General features: G+C 42.3%; 1 protein-coding gene across 2 annotated transcripts in view; it reads left to right on the top strand.

The window, feature by feature from the left end:
- The window catches only part of plxnb2b (plexin b2b), a 124,180-nt gene that overhangs the window by 75,846 nt on the left and 26,612 nt on the right, over positions 1 to 21,722 (top strand). For both annotated transcript variants that reach the window (XM_086209472.1, XM_086209473.1), the window contains 17 exons: positions 3,602 to 4,734; positions 5,109 to 5,297; positions 5,396 to 5,521; positions 6,627 to 6,727; positions 8,309 to 8,435; positions 9,007 to 9,166; positions 10,457 to 10,568; positions 11,066 to 11,177; positions 11,523 to 11,624; positions 11,747 to 11,842; positions 12,840 to 12,927; positions 13,152 to 13,336; positions 14,545 to 14,693; positions 17,236 to 17,347; positions 18,070 to 18,206; positions 18,622 to 18,804; positions 20,357 to 20,450. In XM_086209472.1, coding sequence (XP_086065598.1) covers positions 3,604 to 4,734; positions 5,109 to 5,297; positions 5,396 to 5,521; positions 6,627 to 6,727; positions 8,309 to 8,435; positions 9,007 to 9,166; positions 10,457 to 10,568; positions 11,066 to 11,177; positions 11,523 to 11,624; positions 11,747 to 11,842; positions 12,840 to 12,927; positions 13,152 to 13,336; positions 14,545 to 14,693; positions 17,236 to 17,347; positions 18,070 to 18,206; positions 18,622 to 18,804; positions 20,357 to 20,450 — 3,204 coding nt within the window. In that variant the 5' untranslated portion in view covers positions 3,602 to 3,603. The remainder of the gene's footprint in view (positions 1 to 3,601; positions 4,735 to 5,108; positions 5,298 to 5,395; positions 5,522 to 6,626; positions 6,728 to 8,308; positions 8,436 to 9,006; positions 9,167 to 10,456; positions 10,569 to 11,065; positions 11,178 to 11,522; positions 11,625 to 11,746; positions 11,843 to 12,839; positions 12,928 to 13,151; positions 13,337 to 14,544; positions 14,694 to 17,235; positions 17,348 to 18,069; positions 18,207 to 18,621; positions 18,805 to 20,356; positions 20,451 to 21,722) is intronic.

The following is a 21,722-nucleotide window of genomic DNA, read 5'->3' as shown; positions in this document are numbered from 1 at the left end:
AAACTTCATGTACATGTTTTGCTTTTTCCAGAAAGGATTTAACATGCAAAATCTGGGAAGAAATCCACTGTTTAGAATGAGCTCTAATGTACTGAATCTTCAAATCTTGTGACAGTCCACCAGCCTTTCCTTTGATATTCCAAAGTTTGTCTTTATTTCCGCGCAGCGTCCAACATGGCTGGTACGAGCTGGCACGAAATAACAATTACAACTCATCCAATTGAAATAGATTTCTCGAGACCGCCTCATTTTGCCTCTGGAAGACGGCTAAGATGACTCTTCCTCTACGCTGGAGGTTCCAGCCATACATGTTGTTGCCTATACTGCCATCTTCGGACAAAACTAGCAATTGTTTAACCTAGTTTATTCTCTCAAAGTGACGGAAACATGCCTATATATGATTCAGCTTCAACTGATTAGTATAGTCGCCATTATTTAATCTGCCAGTTATTTTCAGCATTAATCATTAAGTTGGTAAAACATCAAGAAAATTTGAAAAATGATCAACACATCTTCAAAGATTTCATAGCAGCACCTTTTAAACGCCACCCTTTGTCCATCAAACAGTCAAAAACCTAAATATTCTTCATTTTCTGTCATAAATGACCCAAAAAAACAGCAGCAAATCCTTAAATACCAGGATTTAAGGATTTGCGTAAATCCTTTTTTTTTTTCCTCGTAAAGGGCTGGAAAAGTTAATCTTCTATCAGAATAGTTATTTTTGATCGACTTATCAATTAAATGCTGCTGCAGCTCTAGACATTTCCAAAGTTTACAAATGTGCTTGACAATTTTATGGAAACACAATGAAGAAAGACTAAGAATTCACATTTTCACCAGCGTATGTCTTGAAACCCCAAAGTTGGAGCTCAGTGGCACGCGTTGGTGTTCAGTTTACGGAAGGTTAGTTATATTTGTTAACAGCTTCACAGCTTCGGCCTCCTGTATTCTAGTTTTATCCTCAAACATCTCTGAGTTGTTGCCCAATGGGACCCCTGCCCTAAAAAAACGTCGGAAGCACAGCTTTGAATCACTGACTATTACGGAGCAAACCTCACCCGGGCTGCATCTCACAGGCTTCTATAATGCTGTGATCATTGTAAAACCATTTTTCTGTCTCTCTCTACAGCATCTTTCAGTTACCCACCGCTCTTTGTCAGTACAGCCTCGCTTATGCTGTCACCACTTTCCGGCTGCAGGACGGTTTCGCTTGCATATGCATTTTGTCTGGTGCTTCCTGGAAAACTCAACCATAGCAGAGTAAATGCGTTGCTCACATAAGCCGATGCTCGTAATTGTCACTCCACTTCACGACATGAACTTTCTCTGTATTTGTTTCTTTTCGAGCTGAGATTGTTGTTCCCTTCATCTTCTCCAGTGTGCATGTTGAGACCCTCTTGCCAATATGGCCGCTGCCTCTTTTCTTAATTAAAGCAGTAAAAATCACACACTTTTATTTCCTGAATAATCACAGACATGGAATTTACTGCACCCTTTCAATTTAAATGGAAATCTTTAAGGTTATGAATTGCGAAGATTGAGAGAAGGGCATGACATATTCACACAGTTGTGTGTGTGTGTGTGTGTGTGTGTGTGTGTGTGTGTGTGTGTGTGTGTGTGTGTGTGTGTGTGTGTGTGCGCGCGCACGCGTGCGATAGGAAGAGAAGTAAAATCATCAAATTAAGTTGTGGGCACTTGAATACAAATGGGGCTTGCCAGAGTATTAACAGGACAGGTTTACTCAACAGTTTCTGGGGTTTGTTTGACAAATATGTAATCTGGACTTGACTGACAAGGTAAGAATGAAGGGGACCTTTTGAATGTGTGTGTGTGCAGACTTAAGTGAAACCACACTCAAACATGGACACACATTTGCTTTGTGGGCAATGGCTGCTACAAAGCAACCTGCAGCTCCGTATTTACCGCAGCCTGGGCAAACAGCGGCAAGAGGAGTCCACAGACGCCCGCTGTTAGCCACTACATACGAACACGATATCTGTATTTTACAAGGATACTGTGTGATCATGTTCTCTGAGACAACTCTGCATGCTGAAATGCTGTTGGAGACGGAAGAGGAGGGGGGGAAAACAACGCAATTGAACTTGGAGCAGATCCAGGCTTTTTAAATAGGCTTTATTGTGTTATGGTTTGAGATGAAGCTCGCTGCCTTGATCGTTCTTTAACCGCCACACTTAACGGTTTTATATTTTTACCAGAGATCATTTCTGATATTAAGTCAATTAAATCCAAAATAACACAGCCTTTATATAATGGGAGCAGGTGGTTGAGTCATGCACAAACACTTCCTCTAGGCACTCATCGCTCCAGGCACTAGTTTTATCCCAGTAACCTAAATTTACGTCTCGATGTACTTGATGTGCCAGTTCACCCAGATTACAAAAGAAATCTTTTCACACTTGCTTGTTGCATAATTTATTTATTTTTTTACTTTTATTTGAAGATTTAAAAAAAAACCCATACCTGTATCTGCAATTTGTGAAGACGCAAAGACTTAAGTTGCTTGCAGTGTTGAGATTTCACATTCACAAACTGTGACACCTAATCAACACACTTTGCTGTGAGCAGGAAATACTTTTTCCCAACAAAACATTTCCAGAGAAAACAGTTCACGGTCAGGTCTGTGGATCATTCAGAGTAGCAGGGACGCTGTGTCTGTGGAGGAGATTTTGCCGTTTGAGTGTTATTGAAGCACCATAGATTTAAAACGTCCATCGCAATAGCATGACTGGAGCGGAGAGATGGATATCTCAACCCTGGCCAGCTGACACCAACATCGTCTGAAGGGCTTCAATTGGGAATGTGATGCTTTTTAAAGGGTTCATTCACCCATACAAAGTTAGATTAGATTTATTTGATATTCAGCACTTTTCTAAAAAAGCAGCAGTTCGAGAAAGAGAAAGACATAGGAGACAAAGAAAGAAAGAAAGAAAGAGAGGGAAATTTTACTAATCCCTGAAGGGAGATGTATTCACATTAACAGCTGAAATCACGCTCCGCTAACCATCTCCTTGAGTTCATATTTAGCGTAGATATGAGAGTGGTGTTGATGAGCTTCAAAACAATTTGGTCAGGAGTTTTATTTGAAGACAAATCTGTTCGTCTGAAATATTTTTGACGGCTGCCGTCGTCAAGCTGCACACACACACACACACACACACACACACACACACACAGAGGAAGAGACTTGCAGTGACATGGCAACGAAAAACCATGGATGTCGATCAAATTACGTGTCTTTGGGGAAACAGCAGGTGAAATGACCGTTGGCAGTGGGAAGTCGCTGGGCACCGAATGAATTAAACACAAATTTAAGCGATGCAATCGAGCAGACCACCCATGGGAGCAAAGAATACAGGTGATGGACATATGAGAAATATTTTAAATATACCACATGAGCCAGGAATGTCCACAATTGATCAGCTGTCACCAACAAAGCTTAATCTGTGTAGGCAGTGTATGACTGTGTGTGTTAACCATCCACCACTCTTCCTCGCTGTGGTCGATCACGATAGTTAATGGGCATTTATGTACATTTGACCGCATTAATAATGAAATAGCTCTCCTGCTCTCTCCTTTCCAGAGATGGCCAGCTGGGTCTCCCTCCTCCTCTTTGTCTTCTGCCAGTCGACCTCACAAGCCCGGGAGGAGAGCCACAACAACATCCCCATCCTGGAGTTCACCTCAGAGACCTCCATTAGCAATGTGGTCCAGGACCCCCTCACCGGTCGCATATACTTAGGGGCAGAAAACTTCATTTTCCAACTGGGGCCGTCGCTGCAGCTGGAGGCCCGGGCTGAGACTGGCCCCAAACAGGATGCCCGAACGTGTACTCCACCTGCTTCTGCCTGTCAGGACACAAAACTAATGCCCAACATCAACAAGCTCCTCCTGGTGCATCCAGCCAACGGCTCACTCATAGTGTGTGGGAGCCGCTACAGAGGCATCTGCTCCCTCCTCAACCTGACCAACGTGGAGCAGTCTCTCTACTACAGTGACAATAAAGGTGAGAGGACTTACGTGGCGAGCATAGAGGAACACGTCAACGTGGTGGGTGTCATGTCCACCTACTTAAAAGACGGACACACCTTCAGTGTGTTTCTTGTCGGGAAGGGCTATGGAAGCCTGGACAGTACAAAACTCATAAGCACTCGAATCCTTCAGGATTACCGTGACTGGGTGGTGTTTGAGAGCATCATCGAAGCGTCCACCGTTCAGACTACACCGTTTGTTCCCAAGTACCTGCATGACTTCCAGCATGCCTTCAAATCGGATGGTTTTGTTTATTTCCTGTTTTCGCGGACACTCGATGGTATGGATACCAAAAACCTGACCTTTGTGTCTCGTCTTTGCGAAGACGACTACCATTACTACTCCCACACAGAGCTCCAGTTGACCTGTGGTCAAAACAATGAGTACAACAAAGTGCAAGCTGCATACGTGGCTTCTCCTGGAAAAGAGCTGAGTCGGGTCATGACAGAATCGAATCAGTACGGGAAGGTCCACCCCTGGAATAAAGTTCTGTTCATGGTGGCGAGTTCGGATGATGATGACAGCAAGTCCGCTCTCTGCTTATATCCACTCAATGCCATCAACGAGCGGCTGGTGGACATCATCAGTGCCTGCTACAGCGACTCTGGAAAAATATCTGGGTTTCCTGCCGTTGACATCCCCTACTCATCTAAAACAGATGAATTCTGCACGTCAAAAATTGCGGTAAGAGCTTCATTTTTGTCAGCGGATTAAAAATTTAAAACCCATTTGAGGAAAAACAGAGATATGTTTGGAAGAATTCCCTGTGGTCCAATCAATAATGCACAAATATGTCACTGTTTACTTTAATGTCTCGGTGTTGACTTTGTTCTGCAGATGCTTCCTATTCTCAGCTTCTCATCCTGTCTGACACATTTTCATTCATTTCATGTCTTTTTTGATTTTTTTTTTTTTTTTTGCAATAGCCTGAAATCACCCAAAATAATTCCATATTGCTTTTTTTTAGTGGAGCATCTTCCAAAGATTTTGATTCCAAACGTTCATATTTCTCATGGCACGAGGAGTTTTCATTCTCCTTGTTTTCTCCCCCTCTGCAGAAGGACACATTGGAAAACTTCAAATGCGGTGCAGATTTTCTGCCTTCTCCTTTGGCCAGCAAGCCAAAATTCGCCTTGCACGTTCAGGAAGAATTGACCAGGCCGGGCCTTTTGACTGCTGTGGCTGTCGCTGTGGAGAACGACCACACTGTCGCCTTCTTGGGGAACAATCATGGAGAAGTCTCTAAGGTGATCCTTTGTTCACTTAACTGGTCTTTTGCCCTCTTTTTTTTATGGCTGAACCACCTGAGGTAGGATGTCTTGAAAGTATTATTGTTTCTTTCCAGGTTCACTTGACCGCAGAGCCATATGTGTACAGCAAGACCCCGGGAAACACCCAGGGAGAGAAGGTCAACAAGAACCTTTTCTTTGACCTCGGCCACAGCAACCTCTACATCACCACAGAGAAAAGGGTACTAATGTCAGGGCCTTTCTCTTACTCATCCTCCATATCCGGCTGTCTCACTGTGACAAGACTTTACCGCAATAAAATATTGATAGGTTGGCTTCCTGGCCAAGTAGGAACAGGCAGTAAAGTTTTGAAATTTCCTGTATGGCAGCACGAAGCAGTGGTAGAAGACCAACCCTGATCAAGTAGGAGAACAGTGCAAAAATACTTTGAAATAAAAATGCAGCTACATAGTTGTCTGATGTACATAGATTTAATACGTATCAGTTTAATGTCAGATTTAGCAGTGTATTACTCTGTGTGACATAATCTGGCATAACCTGATAATCAGACCGAACTACCTTTTTTCTGTTTCAGTTTTTCTGTTTCTCTGAATTAATCAGATGTGGGTGGGGATTTAGAGTTCCGGGGAGACCAGATTACTTTTTTTTTTGTGTTAAATTCTTAATGCGGGAGGTAAATACAACAGTGAAACTAGTCAAGTAAGTAAAAAGTGTATCGTTTCAGTTGGGAATGTGCTGGAGTAGAAGCGTTACGGCCGCGGAAAACTCCCACCAGGCCTGACAGAGCTCATAAAGGAAGATGATATACAGCGAATTTTTACAAAAGGCATTCGCTGTACAAACTCTGGCATGGTCACTCCGAGAGGAGTTCAACTCATTTATGAAATCTGACAGCAATTTCAAACATAAGAAATGTAAAACATGAAATGGGCAAAATTGCCTGGCTCAATCATGAAAACTTTGAGTCAGAGGCAGTTACAAAAAGACGGGTCAACAATGAAGCCCTCGCACCATATGTTTTGAGTGGCATTAAATGAAGAGTTTAAGTCCATGGAAAGTCACTTTACTTTCTTAGTCCTACACTTGTGTCTTGTAAATATTCTGCTTTTGGACTGATGGAAATAGTTGGATGCCCGATTGCCAACACCAGAGACTGTGTATGGACATTGCTTTTTTTCCTCCCACCTTGCAAACCTGCAACATCTATCTGTGCTTAAAATGTTTCATATTGTGTGCTGGTTCTCCCTCCCGATGGTGCACCGTTTGATCACATTTCATGTTCTAATGCTCCACTGTTTGATCATATTTCATGTTGCAATGCTCCAGATCACCAAGGTGCCGGTGCAGACGTGCCTCCAAAAGAAAGACTGCCAATCTTGTGTGGAAATGAGGGACCCTTACTGTGGCTGGTGTGTCCTTGAGGGCAGGTAAGGAACCCCTTCAACACGGATGTACGCACTTGTAAATGCACAAACACGGCGCAAAGCAACACAAACATTCACACATGCAATTCCATCTGTAAAACTCAGCGGGGTATTTGTTCAGTGTTTTACGGGCAGGCTCGTTTTGAGCCCCACACTGTTAATATTCCATCTCTTGTCTTGGCAGCCGCAAGGAATTAAAGCTGTTTGTCAGCCTCATGCAGTGAAGGCAGTCTGTGCAATTTACTCTCATCAGCTTATATTTATCAGGGGTCTGGAGGTGCTGGAGAGGTGATAGGTATCATCTATTTTACAGGATTGTGACCAGGAACAAGATCAATTGTAAGATTAGTCGATAATAAAACTTGTTTATTGCAGCCCTACTTATTTTTTTCCCCTCTATTTTCTCTTGATAAAACTTATCTATATTTTATTTCTGTAAAATCTGATGCACATTGTAAAAAACAATAAACAATGTGTGGTGGCTCATATAAGTTAGACCCAGATGCAGGAAAAAAAACATTTAAGGGTTTTATTGCAGGCTTGCTTTGTCTGAGATGAATTCCACAGGGCTCTGCAAGGTGAATGGAGATGAGGGCTCCGTAGTTGATGACTTGGTTACGAGCAGAGACTGACAGATGGCGAGCAGGGCAAGCAATCCTCTGTGGTTTGGACTGGCAGGGTGGCACATAAACGAGCGAGGAATTCTTAGCACCATAATATCGAACACGCAAGGAACACAAGAAAAACTCTGATTCTACACAGGAGAGTCGTATATCGAGCCGAGAGTGTGCTTCCAGGTTGTTACACGGCAGTCTGGCAGAGAGTGGAGGTGAATCTGGACAGTGACTTTTTTTTTTTTTTAACCCTGGGGGAAAACACGAGGTCAAAGAAAGATGTGGCGGAGCAGTCGTACGAACTTGGGTAAAGATAATAGTTTTGCTTAGAGAATCTGAGTGCACTTACATTAAATCACATCATCAAAGAGACACAAATAGGAGTCTTCCTAAGTAAAGAAAAACTCCTATTCAAACTCAATCTAATTAATCCAGAGTTTGTTGAGATAATTGGTGGTAGGTGAGGACGTGAGTCCCGAGAGGCCACGCCCACACCACACACAGAATAGCAAGCGCTCGCGCGCACACACACACACACACACACACACACACACACACACACACACACACACACACACACACACACACAGGGAGACATGATGGAAAACAATGAAACAGGAGTCCCTGCAGGTGCCCTGACACCATGTCATCACATCCTAAAGCACAAGATGGCATCATCATTATTTTCCCAGACAAGCAGTCTGAAATCAAGATATTTTCTGTTTACCATCATTCAACAGTGTCCTTATAACAAGGAAATGTTTGGCTTTATTTGTCCAGAATCCATATATGCATACAAAATGATCTACACAGACATTGCCGGATGTAACTCGGGCATCATTTGTTATTCATAAAAGCACATTGAAAATCTGTCTGAGTCCACAGGCTTTGTTTTTCTGAAGCCTTGCGAAAGTGTTTAAGGGGAATGTGGAGCAGTGGCTGATGGGGAATGTTCATCCTCTGTCTGAAGGTGTACCAGGAGGTCTGAGTGCCGCCGGGCAGAGGAGAAGAATGGCTGGCTGTGGAGCCCGAGGCAGCAATGTGTCAAGATTGTCTCCTTCTATCCCCCGAATCTTTCCTGTAAAAAGACTCAGAAGGTAGAGCGCTGCATCTCTGCTCACTCGCTCTCCTCCTTTGTTCTGTGCATCTCTTCCTGTCTCGGATTCTCTCGCTCATTCTCTCTCTCCCCCTCTCTCTCTGTGGAAAGCAAACCTGGCTTACATGCACTTCACACAAACACGCTCAGGCTGAGTAATATACTGTTTCCATTGTGCTTCCGAGACCCCGGGCTCTAGTTATTCCTGCCCTGTATTGATCCGTCCAGAAAAATCCAAACTGGCTTATTATAACCGATCTGGTTGATTGTGCTCGGAGCCTGAAGATGGAGAGCCTCTGTTGTACTGCTGCTTTGTCTCTCAAGTGTTTTTTTCCTCCATTTCTCCACATCTTGAGTACTTAACTGTCCCTTTGTTTCTGCATCAAGCTTCCATCTGCTGCTCCTCTATTCATTTCTCTTCATCCACATTTGAAAGCAGTTTCTATACGGTTACTTAACAGCAGCACTCAGGCATGCATATGCTGTATGTTCACAAAGAAAATATATATTTATCACATGGATAATGGTTTCTGTGTGAAGACTAAATTGTTTCCATATCTGATTGCACCCAGGTAAAGATTAACATCCCGTCTCTCCCTGCCATCGGGCTCTCTGACCGTCTGCACTGCACTATCGCGTCGTTCCAGAGTGAAGGCATCATGTCTGAATCTGGTCAGGTCTCTTGTGACCTCCCCCAACCCTCAGTTATACCACCAACACCTGAGGACCAAGGTATGACCTCAATAATGAACCTGTCAACGTCCGTGTCGCCACCTGAGCATTTTGGCCTGGTTTGTTAATATGTAATCATTTGCAAGTGTTCGTACTATCAACTAAGCTGGACCTTGAATTATGAACAGATTTTTGTGGCTTTGTCTTGCAGAATACAAATGAATACACTTTTGTGAAAATAGTGAGATTCTCTCCCATAGAAAATGCTATCTATTCACTCAGAGAGGCTGTCAAAGGCAAAATGAAACACAAAAAAGGGAAAATACCCCCAGAATACTGGTCATTTTGGAGTTAATGGCCCAAGTGTTTAACTTCACCCTGATAATATATCAATATGTACTGCATTCTTTCTCAAATTATTTCAAGCAGCACTTACTCACAGTGTCAGGGACAACCCTCATCCAAGTAGCACTGAACTGCAACTTTACCTACAATTTAATTCTGTTATTCATTCATTTCCGTCTTTGTTAGCAATTCCATGTTTTAATATGATGGAGGTCTGCATTCCCTATAGTCCGCTCACATCAAGTTAGAATTCAATAACATACACAAAGGTGATTGCAGAACTATACTGTCTAGTTTGATCTGTATGTAGTAGTTTTATATGTTTATCTTTGTCCAGCCTGTTGTTAAAGCTGTGTGTCCAATATAATGATTCTTTTTCTTTTTGTTTTCCCCCAGTGTTTTATTACGGAATCAATATATAATATGTCAAGAATGAAACGGCGCAATCAGAAAAATTGCTTCATTGTAGTCTGGTCCTCGTTATAAGAATGTTTCTTCTCACCTTGAATAACCACTAAGGGTTGCGGAAAGTAATTATATCTTGTTAATCTTTTGTACATTTACCATTCTTAGATGCAGTCGCGGGTTTTTTAAGGACAAGTTCAAGTTTATGTGAAGAATTTAATTTAAAGACTCACATTGTGCCAAGTGCAGTTTTCATTTTGGCTTAACATTTAAAAGTTCTAGGGTGATTTAGGGTATGACTCAGCTTCTATGAATGTTCTAGTGTTAGAAAAACTTTTTTTAAAAAAAAGGCAATACATTTTAACATTGATTAAATATTCTTGTAGAATTGCATTCCTAAAGAGCTGTGAAATAAACCAATACTCAACTATCAGCAGTTAAGCGTATCCTCCCAGCTTGATCATTCTTGTGTACGTATGATGGTAAAGTGGAGTCAAGTTGCTTGTTTGTGCACATATGGCTTCTAAACTTGAACTGAATGTCCTGAACGTTTCCTGAAGAGCATCTCCTTTTCAAACTCTCTCGTTGCGGCGTCCTCAGATTTCGTCGCGGTGGCTGTCAGGATATTCGTCAACGACAGCGTGGAGCTGGCCACGCGGGAGTTCAAATTCTACAACTGTGCTGCCACTGTGAGAAAATCTGAAAACACACCGTGAGTCCAACTCGTGATGTATCAGTTCTGCACCATTGCTCACTGCAACCGTTCAATGACACTGAACAAAGCATCAGCTGACTGCCTTGATGGGAATCTATCTCCCTGCGTGAACAGACAAGGGATCAAGACTCTGTTTGTAAATTGTGATCCATGTTAGTTTTGAGTGCACCTCTCGCCTTTTCTCTCCTTTTATTACAAAGCAGAGGAAATTGCCTCAGTTTCCTTTTCATTAATCAAAAAATGAAAGTCGATCTCACCATTTTTTTTTTTTACCCCCGATGTTTTGCTCTTTTTTTTTTCATTTCTTTCATGCCCGGGAATGTGTGATAAACGAGCTTTGCTTATGTAAAGTTTCAGACATCCATTTTGCTGTCAGCAACATGGATTTTTGTGCCCGACGCTCTTTGATGAGTTTGCATGTTTAAATTCTGGAGGCGTGGGCTTTTATATATGTGTGCCGAATTGTGAAAGCGCTTTCTGACGTGTGTTCTTAGGTGCATGTCATGTGTGGCCAGTTTGTGGGGCTGCCAGTGGAATACACACGACCACACCTGCAGCGACATGGACGACAGCGTTGTTGGTCCCTACATCATCAAGCACCGTCAGGTTAGTCAGCTCAAGGGTTAACAGGTCCAGGATATTTGATAGACACAGCCAAAAGTCTTGACTGAAGTTTCCAAAGACTTGTTTAATCATCACATGGGATGTAGTGCCCGAGTGATCCACATTCTGCTTGAAAATTAATTACAAAAACGCAAATCCTGGTATCAGCTGCCACCATCTTGCGTGACAAATGTTGTAGGGTGGAGGATATCAATTTACAAGTCAGCAGATGTTTCTGCGATACACTTATCTGTCGCTGCAGATGAGGGTGTCCGCTAAGTGGCTGGCATATTTAAAATGTAAATGATTGAATGTGGGAGTATCAGATTTGTTTTGATGCCTTCTCAGAGAGCAAAGTGTCCTCAGTTTGAGAATCCTGATCCTGTTCTCATCCCTGTGGGCTACAAGACGCGGATCAGCTTCGAGGGGATCAATTTAGACCTCTACCAGGTAGACTTGTTTAGAATTTTAAAGCATTCCTCAGCTCATCCAAGTTCATCCCGGGCAGGGTTGTGATGAGCCAGATTGGTCACTGTGTTTGACAGCTTGTGTGATTTCCGCTGCTCTTCCAGGGACGTATCTTCACCATCGGCACAGAGCTGATGAGAAATGTGGAAGAGGAGGTCAATTTTGAGGACGGGCCCTTCTACACCTTCAGTGGCTTTAATGTGAGTCGGGCTGATTGACACTTGTCTTGAGTCAAAGATCTGTTCACACTCGAGAGCTGGTTTTCTTTTTCCTTCAGTGAGCTTGCTCATATATAGCTACTGACTCACTGGACTAATTTTCTCTGAATACAATTTAGAAGAGCTCTGATGCTGATGCTGAGTGGAATATACTGGAGAGTAATACTTGATTGAAAGTCTTTATGCAGACTTTTCAATTGAAGACATGGGGGGGGGTGCAGTTATTACCGCTCTCCTCGACTACTGCGACTTCTGGTGAATGGATGTCAGCCAGTCTTCACTCTCGCACTTAAACTACATGCGGAACACTGCTGCTTGTTACCTGCTCCCTGGAAGTGTGAGCGCATCACCGCCATTCTTGCACCCCCCACCCCCATATGCCCTTCAGTTTTTAAAGTTTAGCTTCTCCTCCATGGATTGGCTCCCTTTTAACTTTTACTTGCGTTATATGTAATTGAAGGATGTTTTTATGATTGAGATAATATTACTTTGGTTCATGCTTTTATTTAAATTCTTCCTCTGTGGATGAAAAATCTGCGTCCTGTCTATCTGCAGTAACACGTTTTTGTATCTTGCACATGTCAGTGAATCGCTTTGATCAGTTTACGTTTAAATGGGCTATCGGAATTAATTTGACATCACTCCATATGCACAGCAGATTTAATACATCCAATCAGCTGGTATTCAGAGCCTCTCTGATATTCTCTAGCTCCCTCTAATGGACAGTTATTATAGCTCCTTATCCACATTGTGAATTTTATGACTGGGAAGCTCAAACAGTGCATAGCCCCCAGCTATGTTCTTTTCCAACACGATTTCTTCAACTGAAAAGCTGCCAAACTCTGTATAATTTTTTTTCTTCCCTTTTTCTTTCCTTGGCATGGGAGAGCGGCAGCCCACACTGCTCACTGAGAAGAGCTAAAGGTGCCATTAATCACTGGATTCTGTATTAATAATTGATTTTCTTTCAATTTGGTAGTTCTCCTATGATAAGTCACCGGAGACCAATGTTCTTCTCTACGTGAAGGACAAGGAGTCGGGGAAAAAGATGGACAGCACGCTGAACGGTACGCCGTCACATTTGAATGTCTGCCTGAGTACACAGTCTGTCCCAGGAAGGAAAAAGAGCTACCTTGAGTCTTCAAATCAAACCTGAGTGTATCAGCAGACATGTTTTTGACGGAATGATGACATGATTGGTTGTGTTTAACAAAGGTGTACATAAACATATCCACGTTCTCTCATAATTAGTTTAATGTGGGGTTTGTTTTTTGGCACCACCTTCCATTAGTCACCCTGTACAACTGCTCCATGGGAAGAGAAGACTGCAGCCTCTGTAAGAACGCTGACTCAAAGTACAGGTGTGTGTGGTGTGCCAAGCAGAAGGCGTGTGTCTACGAGAAGCTCTGCAACCCTGACCAACACGGGTCCGGGGACCCCTACAGCATCGAGTGTCCCGACCCCCAGATCACTGATGTGAGTAATTTGTCATCACTTCCTGTTGACCTTGTAGACAGCACTTCATTTAAAAGACGGGTGATCGGCGGTTTAAAATGAAAGAAGGTATTGACTTTGGTAATTGGATTATTGATTAGTTTATTACCTGTGTTTTCATCTGTCTGTACAAGGAGAGGTTCACCGTGTGTTTCTCCTTGTCGATCTGATCTGCAGCACATCTACACCCGATCAATTCCTCCTATGTTGCTTTAATTTCTGTGTCCTATTGTCATTGACAAATGTATCTCAGTAAATGTGTTGATTTCAATGTGACAGAGAATATGACCTCACAGACGAGATCCATAAACCAGCGGGCTAATACCAGCTGCTACTGCGCTCCACGTCACTTGTCAGTGTATTTCTGACAGTATAATCCAACATCCTTGTAATAAATCCTTCCTTCATCTGGATTGTAATGAACACTTCTCAGGATCACCCAGTCCAACGATGCCATGATTACAGCCTCCAGAATGATCATTAAATGAATTGGCACTAATTATAAATTGGCACCAATTTAAAACAGTTTGAATGAAAATGGAACAGCGTACTTCTTATAAAGGTCAAGTCAAATTAGATTTTTATTGCCCAAAACCACTAATCAGTTTGCCTCAGGGGAGCAAAGTTACGACGCCCTCTGACACACTTTCATTTGAGTGACATAGAATAACTCAAAAAAAGCCTTAGGGGAGGGGGGCTTGCAGAAACCTCAGGGAGAGTATCGGGGGAGGGATCCCTGTGCACTGACATGTAATATACACTGGAAGTATAAAGCAGATCCACAAAATCACAATATAAACAGCAGTTTAGCACAAAAATGTCTTAAAAAAGGAGGATTTCTTGCAGGGTTGTTGTGTTGTACTGCATCAGTCAAGGTGTACCTTAGAACATTCAAAAGTAAGTGTGTCTAAATAGAAAAAAGTTTGTGTCTTCAAACGTCCCCTTTAGACTTTATTTTAGAAAAATAATTAGCATCAGATTATTGAAACTAAACATTTCCTTTAATTCATCATAGAAATCTTTGTTAAATGAGGCTTTTTTGTAGACTGGATATTAAACAGCAACTATGTTGCGGCCTTAAACAGATTGTGTAAATCTTTTTGAATGTTCTTATACTCATCTAATCTGTTTAAACCATTTCAAATCCCTTCTTCCAATAAACACCCACCCAAATATATCTCTTCATCCAGATCATCCCTCGTTTCGGCCCCCTGCGGGGAGGCATCTCCATCACCATCCGTGGCTCCAACCTCGGCATCCACAAAGAAGATATTAAAAACATCACAGTGGTTGGAGAGCCCTGTATTCATCAGGTGGACAAGTACTCTGTCTCCACTAGGTAATTACTAATAATGGTGAATTATGTTAGCGCAGGTTCTTTAAATAAAGTTTTGAATATCTTATCAGCATAGAAATGCTTTGCCTCCCTGAAGTGGTTATTTTAAATTAACTCATTGTGTCGATCTGGAGATGTCGGTGGATTCAGAAACAAAATTACTCTGTTACTGCAGGAAGATCTGCGTCAAAGAAGTATTCTTATTCCAGTAGAAGTACCCAGAGTGTCCTATGGACACACTTCATCGCATGTTCAAGTGCAGGTGCTGCAGTGTAAATGTTACAGAAGTATTCTCACCAAAAAAATACTCGAGGAAAGGAAAGTCACACTTTCGTCAGACAAATAGCTCTCTGAATTTTTTTTCTGATCAATTTGTTGGAGTAGCCACTTTAAAGTACTTCATATACAATTCAGGTTTGCGAGGCTCATAAAAAGAATTTTTAATGTCAGAGAATATTACCTCTGTGAGCTTTGAATAGTTATGAAAGCATTTGAGAAGTTAAGTGAGGTAATGACTCAAGAGGTGGAACTGCAAACAACCGGTGTAACGTGAGGGGGAACTACAAAGTAGATGCTATTTTCTGTAAGTTCACAAGGGAAAAAAGAGGTCAGGAACCACTAGAAATCTTGAGATGAAGATTTTACATCAACAAGTAAGAAGAACTCAGAGAGCACATAGAAAAAGAATATGAACTTAGTATCATAAAAACCTGTTCATTAATTTTCTTCCCAGCAGAGAAAAAAATGTCTTTAGGATCCAGAACCTGATCATTAGCGTCTGTAGTAGCTTCATACTTTTCCCTCTTATTAAAATACAGTACATGGCCTCCAGGAAATTCCTCAAAATACGCTCAAATGTTTCAGAGACATCATCCACTATATGAAAATAGGTCTATTTTTGGTGGTCGAAATGTTCTTCTTTCAACCATTTCACATAGACTGAAGGAATATGATCAAAATTAATCGCTGACAAGTTCAGAAAAATACCACTCGTAACGATTTTCTCCTAGTGGTCCAAGACGGTCTTCAGGATCTGTAATTTCATCAGATCATCTCAAGAGCTTCTAAAAAAGTTAATCACCTATCTTCTTTTCACAAAAATCTGTGCATTTGTGTTTGTATGTTTTTTTTATTGTTTTGGGGTTTTTTTTTGTAGCTGTCCTGATTCCAATCAAACACGCTCTGGCGTTCATTTTACCTTTTTGGCAGAGCGAACGAGTGATGATAACTACCAAAATTAAAGTTTCAGTACATTGAATTAGTCAGAAAGCGAAATAGTTGTAGTTAAGATGTGTTACACATGTCCTATGCTTTATATACAAACTTGCACAACATGGTCTGGGTCAGTCAAATGTTTGTCTGACGACGGTTGGAGAAGAGTTCATCTTTTAGGCTTCGGAGGAGCCTGAATTCCTTCAAATTCCCTGAGGCTCTGAGAAGCACACAGATTTGATAGCATCACGCTTACGCCACAGGTTTTTACTGGTCTTTTCACGTTGCAGATGTGCTGCTGCATCCCATCCCAAAGGTGCTTAACAGGTTGAGAACTGATAGGAAAAAAAAAAATTATCTCTTGTGAATACTCTTCTAAAAAAAGAAGTGTAGCATTCATAGAAATGGCCCATGAGAAGGAAAACGGTCCTGTTTTTGCCCTGCAGCCACTAGCCTGAAGTGTTGACAACTGGTCGGATGGATCCGTGTTTATGACAAATTCTTTTCCCACCATCTGCATGATGAAGCATGAACCAGGATTTATGAGGCCACATGAAATGTTTTCACTCTTAAATCATCCGCTTTTTGGCGCTCACCTGCAGCACCGGTGTCTTTATCACACTTCTGTGTGGCCCATGTGACTTTCGACATGTTGTATCTCATTTGTTGGAAATTTTTTGTTTTTATAGATTTTCCATTGTGTTATTTTATGTTTTCACATGACTGTTGGTTATACTCGCGGCCCACCTGTTAGCCCGAAAGAGGCTTACCGCTTTATACAAGGCTTTTTCATCAAAAACACATTTTCCCCTGCAGATACATGGCATCCATATTGGATGCATTTGGTTTAGCACGCAATTGTGTGTAATCGCCAGATACAGAAGTGTGCAAAAATTCCACTTCTCAGATGACGCAGCTGTCCAATCAGGCCGTGGAGATCAAAGTATGTCCGTACTGCTCCGTCACCAACATGTCAGCTCCACCAGTTCATCAGATCCTCTCCATTAACAAACTTTTCAATGTGGGTTGTTTTGGTTATTTTCACCACTTTCCTTGATTCTCTAAAATCAGACCCAATGTTTGTCTGCCAGTTTGTGACATGAGGAAGCCAATTTGAACACAGATTGCTTGAAGCTATCATTTTGCATTCAGTGGAGCAGCTCCAGGCTGGAAGTCATTGAAGTGCCAAAAACAATTTGTTTGAATTCAGAAATGACTATTTGATTGTGCTTTAACAAACCGAGTGAATTTGAGAATACAGATCACAATTTTACATATTTTTGTTCCAATCTTACATGTTTGTTTTTCGGGGGGTTGTTTTTGTCCTGTGCAGCGTGGTGTGCGAGATTGGCCCTGTTGCACCTGGCAAACAGCACCAGGGCCAGGTGGAGGTGGAGGTGAAGGGAGGGAAGATGGGAACCTCCTCCATGTTCTTTACCTACAGGGTAAATCACACTCACACACGCAAACAAACACGCACACACACACACATATGCATGCACACACCCCACAAACTCACACACACACACACTCTTTCTCTCTCCTCAGCTGCGCTTTCAACCAGCGGATCTTTATAGTTTATGTTTTCAATTGCTTGACTTCAGAGAGCCTCTATCTGAACATACCAAGGGCACGTCCTTTACAAGGAATGTACCAAAACAACATCCCAATCTATTGATAATTTAGGGGACTCCATGCTGTCATATCACATTGTAATGCACCGTCGATAAGCCAGAATATGTATGCCGTCCTCTTTAACCAGATGCTGTGCAGTAGGCGTCTTTTCTCTCTAATACTTTAACAGGCAGCGTAGCTATTTAACTGGCTTTTCATATCTCCGGCTCTGCTAAAGCTTCCCCACAGGGGAGTGCTCCGCCTAACTGTTTGCTCAGCAAATTGAGGCAGATGTGGTGCTTGTACAAGTCTGTGTGTGTGTGAATGCTTCTGATGAGGAGGAGGAAAGGGGGTGGGGGGATCAAGGACGAGAGCAGGCAATGAGTGTGGGTATATGACACTGTATCTGTGTCTTGTTCATATGTGTGTGAACAAGTGTTTGCTGGTGGGATACAGTTTGTTTGTGCTTAAAATCCTTGCGGGGGGGAGATGTCTATGTACTCATGCTTCATTTTATTGCACCCCCCCCCCCCTCCCCCCCCCCACTTTGCAGAACCCAATTCCTGAGACGGTGAAGCCCAGTAGAGGTCCTAAAGCAGGGGGCACCCTTGTTACAATTTCCGGACGATTTTTGGACACAGGCAGTAAGGAGGATGTCAAGGTTACCATTGGAACGGTGGACTGCACTGTGTAAGGATTTCTTCTCTCAATAATTGTCATTTATGCTAAAGACCAATTCCGTTTCAATTCACTCTCTTCACTTGATAAGTGCTACTTGGTATTCAGACATTGTGCTGAATGCAAATTCTACGGTTTGCACACTTTGAAGCCCATAAATTGATTTTTTTTCCCCCCGTTGCATTCCTGAAGCAAAAATTGAATTGGCCGTAACTTTTTACCCCACTTCCCTGCTGTGACCAGGAGTGCTCCGTCAACACCAGCTCATGGTGACAATTTAAGAAACAGGAATATAACGAGCAAGAAACGCAGCAAAGCCAGGATTTAACAAGCTGTCAGGCTGCTGCCATGTTGGCTTCCACAGCACAGTGACCTTATGTGACCGTCCTCCTCCAGCCGGTGCTGAGTTATGTCCTCATCTTGGCAGGGAGCAGTTTGGAGCAGAGATCACCTGCAGGACAGGAGACTATCGAGCAGATAAGGTGCCCTCCGACCCTCTTACTGTCACGGTGAAGTATGGAAAGAGTACCATGACAACCATCACAAGTGCCTTCCAGTTCTTGGAAAATCCCATTGTGCTGGACCACCATCCCAAAGGAAGCTTCGTCTGGTCAGTAAAACATAGTTAAGTGTCTGCTATATGAATTAGTCCTGATTCATTACTCTTGACTACCAGTAGATAAGAGTTAATGGGATTTGATTTTTTTTTTACCATTCTGAGGAGAACATTCTGAGAAGTGCTCCTTAGTATTTTGTGTAAATACATTTAGACAAGTTCCCCTTTTCAAAAGTGACGTATAGATAAATTATGTAGCGTACGTATGTGGATTCAGCACCTGTGGTAATTATTCTACATGGTTGGAAACCAGGAAGCCCCGTGATACTTCTGCACTACGTTTGATACACACCGTATTTGCATGTCATTGAGATATCGAGAAATTACATTTTGTTTTTCAGTGACAGAGTAATTTAATTTTTTAAGGGTTGCGCCTTTTCTTGTTTTGTATTTGATACAGTATTCAGTTGTATTTGGCTCTGATGCAATACTGTGCAAAAATGGGGGGGGGGGGGGGGGGGTCGTATAGTTTAATGTTAGTTCTGTACCAAACTTCTCCTGTCACTTCAGAGCCCTTCGTTGCTACGGGGCTAAATTATTATTTCAAGCCTCCCTTTACTAATGTATTGGTTCACAGATGATTTTTTTAAGGTGTAACCAGGCTGCGGTATGTGGACACTGGGGTTTTGTTTGACTTGCTTGACTTGTAGCAAACCTGCTTGCTTGAGTCCTGCAAGTGGAGACTTGTCCCACCGCAGATTCATATCAATGATTGAAAGCCTGTTAGCACTCATCTCAAAGCACTGCTGTGGCTAACCAGCCGTCACAAGTTCCACTGAAACACGCTTTGAACTGAACTTGTGTTCGGTTTCTAACCATGAAATCAACCCAACTAGCCTGTGAGCTCATTATTCGCTCTCACAGATGAGCATCTGGTGATGCTGGACTAAGTTTCCCAGATCGATAAAAACAACCTGGAACAACTGAAGAAAATGTATCGATACACATGAGGAAAAAGACCCAGGTGTCATGTAAAATCCCGTTTATAAATCTCACACGTTGGTTATTTTTTCTGGTAAATATAAAAGTAAAAAATAAAGAAAAGGCTGCTGAGATGAGACAAGGTTGAACAGGATTCTTCTGTGTTGAGGAAATCGACTCGTATTCTGCCCTGCAAACTTCTACGCGAAACCTCTGTAAAGGTCATTAATGCCATAAAGAGGTGTGTGTTGTTTCTTTTTTTTTTTCTAAAGAAATGCAGCTTTGTCCTTGGAAGGTTGCCAAGCCAGTCCTTGTGTGAGTGCAGAATATTTTCTGATTGGCGGAAGAGGATGCTAGTCCTTGATGTTGTAGCCATCCGTTTGATGATGGTTGAAAATGGATCGATTCAATGATTAGCTCCCTTTTTTTTGTGTGCGGCTAAGTGCACTACTGCAGGTGTGATTAGAACAACAGATAAGGTGCTCGCAGGCGAAGGTAATTTCATATAGTTTCTGGTAAAATTACCTTAAGTGCAATTTAGGAGCTGCGTCTGTTTTCCTGTAACTCGTCCTGTGAGCTCATCTTTGTGTGGCCGTGTTGACCGACGCTTCTGTTTGTGTTTCAGTGGCGGGAGAAACATTGTGGTGACCGGCTCTGGCTTTGACTTAATCCAGACAGCCATCATGAAGGTCAACGGAGACGGCTCCACAACATTTGAGGTGCCAGTCTTCCGTTTCTTTTTTTCTGTTCCCTTTAATTATCTGCAGCTTCCTCTGTCTTCCATCAGTCTGTTGATTACCCAACTCTCTCGCTCTCTCTCTCTCTCTCTCTCCTTCCAATCACCATTTCTTTCCTGTCTTTTGAACGCGTCTACTGTTCCATCCATTTTCCATCCTCCTCACGCCGCTGTCCATCGATCTTCATCACGAGTCCACCAAACTCTTGTGAAGCATTTCCTCTGTTCGCGCATGTATTTCGCAAACCCACAAACACACACACACACACACACACACACACACACACACATCTTCTCCCCCCGGCTTCCACTGATCAGTGAGATTACTTAAGCCAGTATTACTTCATCTTACTTCCCCGGCCATAAATCCGTAAACCTGTAGGATTGCAGATAGCGGCGCCACACTTTCACCCCCGCAAAAATATAACTATGTTCCCCGTCCAGCTTAATCAAGTAGGATTGAATCTGCCAGGAAAGTTAAAGGAGTGGCGCACAGCGTGCCTGCCCTCCAGTGTACTGGGCAGTGTTAAGCAGTAAAAATGTTGTTCATTTCATTTAAAAGGGATAAATTTAATACCAGTATTATGGTTGTAGAAGATTTACTCTCAGCCAAGTCCCTGGTCCCTGCTGCCGGGGGACAGGGCTGGTTTGAAAAGACCTCTGCTGGCATAAACTAACAGTGGATGTAAAATGTTATCTCAAAGGCCTTCCTGGTCACCTTCATAAGCCTCTCTTGGTTTAAGTCTGTCCATTGAACTTGACCCAAATATTCTGACTCAATATGGCTGCCTGTGATAAAGACGCGTTGATTGCATTGTACATGTAGGTCATGTCATTTTCTCACATAAATTTTGTTGTTTGGGCTTTTTTATTCCTCTGATAATTTTAAACATACACTTCAGGAACTGGCTGCATAAGCTGATTTTAAAATGAGCCTAAATGTCATCAAGTCTTTACTAAGTGGAGATTTGTGCATCACCGTCATCACACAAACTACGAGGAAAACATTTGTAACAAAATATGAATGTATGGAAATAAGTTTTACAGGTCATATGTGAATACAGCAGGTACAATAAGCCCATGATGAGATAATTAATTAGAATCATTAAACAACTCGCCAACAAAGTTGGATAGTTCATCCGGTGGTCATCAGTGGTCTCATTGCACTGCCAAAGTTCCAGGATAATCCAGATCCACTCAAATTACTTGATGCGAAGTGTGTGTTATAGATCCATACTCGCCCACAGATGGATTG

This window comes from Aulostomus chinensis, chromosome 7 (assembly GCF_037954235.1).
Source record: "Aulostomus chinensis isolate RoL2024-O1b breed Wild chromosome 7, RoL_Achi_v1.0, whole genome shotgun sequence".
Lineage (NCBI taxonomy): Eukaryota > Metazoa > Chordata > Actinopteri > Syngnathiformes > Aulostomidae > Aulostomus > Aulostomus chinensis.
The sequence above is the reverse complement of the archived record's forward strand: the minus strand, read 5'-3'. Positions and strand labels throughout refer to the sequence as shown.